The sequence below is a fragment of the Mustelus asterias genome, chromosome 11 (assembly GCF_964213995.1).
Source record: "Mustelus asterias chromosome 11, sMusAst1.hap1.1, whole genome shotgun sequence".
NCBI classification, from domain to species: domain Eukaryota; kingdom Metazoa; phylum Chordata; class Chondrichthyes; order Carcharhiniformes; family Triakidae; genus Mustelus; species Mustelus asterias.
Window position 1 is genome coordinate 89920771 of NC_135811.1, and position 6000 is coordinate 89926770.

General features: G+C 43.8%; 1 protein-coding gene across 7 annotated transcripts in view; it reads left to right on the forward strand.

Moving 5' to 3' along the window:
- LOC144500651 (uncharacterized) overlaps positions 1 to 5519 on the forward strand; it is a 36526-nt gene extending 31007 nt beyond the window's left edge. For 6 of the 7 annotated variants that reach the window (XM_078223935.1, XM_078223932.1, XM_078223937.1 and 3 more), the window contains one exon: positions 2747 to 5519. In XM_078223935.1, coding sequence (XP_078080061.1) covers positions 3146 to 4213 — 1068 coding nt within the window. In that variant the 5' untranslated portion in view covers positions 2747 to 3145 and the 3' untranslated portion in view covers positions 4214 to 5519. Of the gene's footprint in view, positions 1 to 119; positions 249 to 2746 lie in introns of those variants that run through there. The other variant, XM_078223936.1, reaches the window with a different exon arrangement.
- The last annotated feature ends 481 nt before the right edge of the window (positions 5520 to 6000 follow it).

Sequence of the window (6000 nt, forward strand, 5' to 3'; positions counted from 1 at the left end):
AGCTGTAAGCTACCTGGCCTTTAAATAATTAATCTCGGTTGATAAGAGCAATCTTAATACAACCTGAGATGTCGGTAGGTAGAAGTCTCCAGACATAACATCTTACGTGGTCACAACCGCAGGGCACATTAGCAGAAAGCAGAAGTTCATTGGAAGGAATTTCGCATGTGACTGTCCCGGCTTCATAAAGCCATCAGCAGTAATGCAGAACCTGCAGATCAGGAGCAGCATTCCAACCTACGGAGTGGGTAAGTGATGATACAGATACTGTAGCAGTCTGGTTTGAGATAGCCAACTCGAGTTACCGACGTGTAATCCATCTAACCAGCTGTAACACTGACCAGTTAAAAGCAAAATATTGCAGATGCCGTGAATCTGAAATAAATACAAAACAATGGGTCGGCAGTCATCTGTGGAGTGAATAGATAAGTTTGTAGATCAGACACAGACCCTGAAAAGTAAGAAGCAGAGATAATCTCAAAGGGGATGGGGATGTATATAATTAATCTGCTGTATTTTTCCAATAATTATTTTTTATTGGATTCCTTGTTTAGAGAAAAAATAAAGCATAAGCAATCATTTCTTATTAGTCAGAATTGAGCTGGAACATGTTACATGAGGGATAATATATTTTCAGATGGGAGGCTGCTGACAATGCGGACAACTCGTTAAGGGCAAAGGAAAAATGTCAGTATACATCAAAATGTCCAGTAGCTTTTACAGTTGAGTGTTTGCCCAGACAACAGTCACTGGCACTGGAAAAAAACCCAATTCTATAGGTGCCTTGAACTTCTTTCAAAAGAATTATAAATGCAAATTGAACTGTCATTTACAGAATAGATCTAGAGTTTGAAGAACTGAAGCTAGTTAGAGAAATGCCTCAGAAAAGATTAACGTTTTAGCCCAATTTTTTTTAAAGCTATTAATGTTGTTGCAGGAAATAGTGTGTTGGCAAGTCAGAAGTTCACATTGCAGAGGGTTTTGCCTTATCAGTATCGTTTTGCTTCTGGAAATTGTCTTGTAATGCAATCTGAGTGTTTATCTACAAGCAATCAGCAGCGCTGTACTGGTATGGAGTACATGAATTTTCTTGTTAAGTTCTTAAATTCAAAAATGTCAAAGTTGACATTAACAATGGCTTCATTTTGAATGATATGTTTCTATTACCTTTTACTGGTCAAAGGTGCAGGCAAGAGAGAAATCAGGGCAGGACGGTGGCACACTGGTTAGCACTGCGGCCTCACAGCGCCAGGGACCCGGTTCGATTCCCGGCTTGGGTCACTGTCTGTGTGGAGTTTGCACATTCTCCCCGTGTATGCGTGGATTTCCTCTGGGTGTTCCAGTTTCCTCCCATAGTCCAAAGATGTGCGGGTTAGGTTGATTGGTCATGCTAAATTGCCCCTTAGTGTCAGGGTGACTAACTAGGGTAAATGCATGGGGTTATGGGGATAGGGCCTGGGTGGGATTGTGGTCGGTGCAGACTCGATGGGCCAAATGGCCTCCTTCTGCACTGTAGGATTCTATAATTCTATGACTAGAATCAGATAATTGTACAGTGAAGAAAGTCACTGGACCCTATTCACCTGATGTTCTGAAAAGGGTTATCCACTTCACCTATCCTTTCCCCAGCCATTTTAAATTTCCTTTTTCAAATGATTATTTAATACTTCTGCAGAACCTACTATTTCTATTGGAATATTAAATGTCTAATACTCTGTGTAAGAAAGAAATCATTTCCTTTGTTCTTTTAACAATCTGAAATTTCTATGTTGTAGTTGCTGACTCACTAATGTTGAAAATAGCTTTTGCTGATTTACTTTTATCAAAACATTCCAATTGGATCTCTCAGTCTCTTTGTTCTGTTGGAAAGGATTTCAGTTTCCTAAGTTGCTCCCCATCCTGGTATAATCCGGTGAATCTCCTCCCGGCTCTTAAAATGTGATCATTCCCAAATAAAGATGCTCAAAACTATACACCATAGCAGTAGGGAATAATGATTCATATAGCGCTTATGGCGGTATGATGGCACAGTAGTTAGCACTGCTGCCGCACAGTAGTTAGCACTGCTGCCTCACAGTGCCAGGGACCTGGGTTCGATTCCCGACTTGGGTCACTGTCTGTGTGGAATTTACTGTCGGGGTGGAGTTTGCACATTCTCCCGTGTCTGTGTGGGTTTACTCTGGGTGCTCCAGTCTCCTCCCACAGTCCAAAGAGATGCAGATTAGGTTGATTGATCATGCTAAATTTGTCCTTAGTGTCCCAAGGTTAGGGAGATTAGCAAGGTAAATACATGGGGTTACAGGGTGAGACTGGTTAAGAGTTGGTGCAGACTCGATGGGCCGAATGGCCTCCTTCTGTACTATAGGGATTCTATGATTATCTCTTGTTTCTCTATTGTACATATTTTTACTTTTATTACTTCCTGGTTCTAATTGTGCTGAGATGAAGGAGAGGTGGTAAGTCTAGCTCACACTTGTTGCTCATCCTTAATTACCCTTGACCTGATTCAGAGGGTAATATCCAGGGCAGTTAAGAGTCATTGCTGTGGGTCTGGAGTCACATGAGCCAACCAAGGAGGACATTAGTGAACCAGACTTCTTTAAAAAAAAATAGGACATGCATTACTCAGACCAGTTTTCAGTTTCAGAATTATTAATTAATTGAATGGATGTTTGAACCTGTGTCTGGGCCTCTGGATTGAAGTGCATCATCCCCTTTTAAGAAATGTATTGTTTTACTGTTACAGTGACCCTCGGGGACAAAGCAGAGAGTGGACTTGATGATGAAGCGATCAAAAGGATGAAATGGCAAGGGATGGAATGATAGCGACAGAGAATGAACTTGCCACAAGTTAAAAGACGGGCAATTTGAATATAAAGACTAAAAGCTAATATTTTGTAACGGGTGAATTGGACAACCACCGGCAAAAATGATGAAAGTCACACAAGCTGAACACTGACCTATCTCTGGTTCAATCATCTTGTAAGACTTGGTTAAGGTAACTTCAATGGAAGAGCGAGCTCTTGTGAATGCATATCTGACAGGGACTTTCTAGACCATTAGCCACATTGGTTTGACATTTATTTCCTGGTCTCCTAAAATCTTGTTGTCCACAGTGATTGGTCCATTGAAAATTAAAGACAGGATGCGCCCTGTTGTCATTAGTTGCCTTGGGCTCTTGGTCAGCATGCTGAAGGCAGATGGGTTCAAAATGTGTCCCCGCCGTTGCTCCTGTTATGACTCCTCCCATTTCGTGGACTGCAAAGGTCGCTCTTTAACCCTCATCCCTGGGGATGTCCCGCACGGCACCTGGATGCTGGATTTCAGGCACAACAACCTGAGTGAACTCCCCTCCGGATCTTTCGGAGGGCTGTGGTCCATGAGGATCGCCCTGCTGGCCCACAACCGAGTCCAGCGCATCCACTCGGGAGCTTTCGATCCACTGCCCTTCTTGGAGCAACTGGACCTGGACCAAAACCACATCAGGCACCTGCCGGGGGACTTCTCTGACAACCTGCAGCACTTGGTGGATCTGAGGCTGTCGAATAACCGCATCGAGTACCTGCACTACAGCAGCATGAAGTATCTCGAGAACCTGGAAAAATTAGACTTGAGCGGCAACAAAATTGTCTCCATGGAAACGGGGGTCTTTAAAGGTTTGTACAAACTCCGCCATCTGTTCCTCAAAAACAATCAGTTGCATGTCATCGAGATTGGATTTTTCTTCATGCTTCAGAGCCTGGAGGCCCTACACTTGGAAAATAATAACATTACAACCATCGAGGGAGAAGCCTTTGCCTCCTTGCGCAGTCTGAGCCTGCTGTGCCTAAACGGCAACCATTTGAATCACATCAAGTTCAAAACATTCCTCAACATCCAGACGCAAGGCACGCACCTCCTGCTCGCCGGGAACCACTGGTTGTGCGACTGCGACCTGCAGAGGGTGTTCGGGAAGATCTTGAGTGTTCGACACCTGCACGTGGATGACTATGACAACATCAGCTGTTCGGCCCCTGGACAGCTCACCGGTTACCTACTGGTGGCTGTGGACTCGCAGCTGTGCATTGCCGAGACGGCCACCGTGCTGGTGATAACAGGCACGGTGCTGGTCACCGTCATTGCTGCTGTCGTCATGGCCGAAAGAAACCGGAAGAAAACCGCCAACAAGAGTTGGAATGACAATGAAGGGCCCCTTGACTCCCAGGAGAAATAACTTTAACCGCAAATGGTTATTGTTTCATTCAGAAGTCACTTTCCATTGAGTTTTCCCGTCAAATAGATATCCCATTGGCTTAATGTAGAATATGGCGTCTTAAAGGGATAAACTTAAAATAAAATGGTCATGAAATATTGTAATCACCACTTTCAGAGAAGTTAACATAACCATCTTTTCCAAGGATTGTTCATGTCTTTTTTTAACCTTGCTGATCTGATGGAATTAAGACAAATATTCACGAACCACTGGAGTAAAAGATGGGCCAGTTTTGTTTTGCTTTCTGAAGGGGACAGAATTTACCTGGAATGAAACAAAATTGCATTTCCCGCCCCCCCCCCACCCCATTTTCCCCAAGCTGTGTTAGATTCATGCGGCCATGGAGATATTATGGCAAGAAGGAGGCCATTCGGCCCATAGAGTCCATGCAGCTCTGTAGAGTAGTATTGCGGTCAATTCCATTCCCCACACTCGGGCAGCACGATGGCACAATGGTTAGCACTGCTGCCTCACAATGCCAGTACCCAGGTTCAATTCCAGCCTTGGGTCACTGTCTGTGAGCAGTCTGCATGTTCTCCCCATGTCTGCGTGGGTTTCATCCGGGTGCTCCTGTTTCCTCCCACAGTCCGAAAGACGTGCTGGTTAGGTGGATTGGCTGTGCTAAATTCTCCCTCAGCGGAGCCAAACAGACGCTGGAGTGTGGCGACTGGAGAATTTTCACAATGACTTCATTGCAGTGTTAATGTAAGCCTACTTGTGACACAAATAAAAAAATTTTAAACTCTGTCCCTGGAGTTCTGTAAATTCATTGTCCTCACATACATGTTCTTATGGGATATCGATTGTTTCTGCTTCCGCCATTCCCATAGGCAGCGACTTCCAGGACATTATCAATCGCTGCGTAAAATGTTCTTCCTCGCACCACACCACCTTTCCCTTGCACCTCCATCTCTTGCTTAAAACCTTCAACCTATATCCCCTGTTACAGTTTGTTTATTTTGTTGGATAAATGTTATTTTTTTTGGACCCAGATTCTTCTCATTGTTCTCCTTCAATTTGCATGAACAATGAAAATAGATATTTTAAAAATCTTTCATGGAATGTGGGTGTCTCTGCAGAGGCCAGCATTTGTTGCCCATCACTAATTGCTCTTGAGCTGAGTGTCTGGTTGAGCTATTTCAGAGAGCATTTAAAAGTGATCCACATTGCTGTGGGACATGGAGTCACGTGTAGGGCAGACCAGGTAAGGATGGCAGATTACCTTCCATAAAAGGACATTAGTGAACCAGAAGCGAAAACGCTGGAAAATCTCAGCAGGTCTGGCAGCATCTGTAAAGAGAGAAAAGAGCTGACTTTTCAAGTCCCTTTGACAAAGCTGGACCCAAAATGTCAACTCTTTTCTCTCCTCACAGATGCTGCCAGACCTGCTGAGATTTTCCAACATTTTTTCTTTTGGTTTCAGATTGCAGCATCCGCAGTAATTTGCTTTTATTAGTGAACCAGATTTGTTTGCTGACATTGGCCATATCCAAGCAGAGAGTGGGCACTGTAGGTGATGGAGGCCATTAGCTTGGGTAGTGTAGGGAACTTAAGAGACAACTGAAATACCAAAAACAGAAGTTCAATGGGTAATATGTGCAAGGCAAAATTATCAGGTAACAGTTATATCTACTTAAGACTAGTATCTGCTTAGTCAATGCGGGGATCAATAGTCTTTGAGTTACATTGGTAGCTCTGCATCACTCACTAAGCAGGGGAACATTAAGCCCTGAGTAGCTCTGGGTATA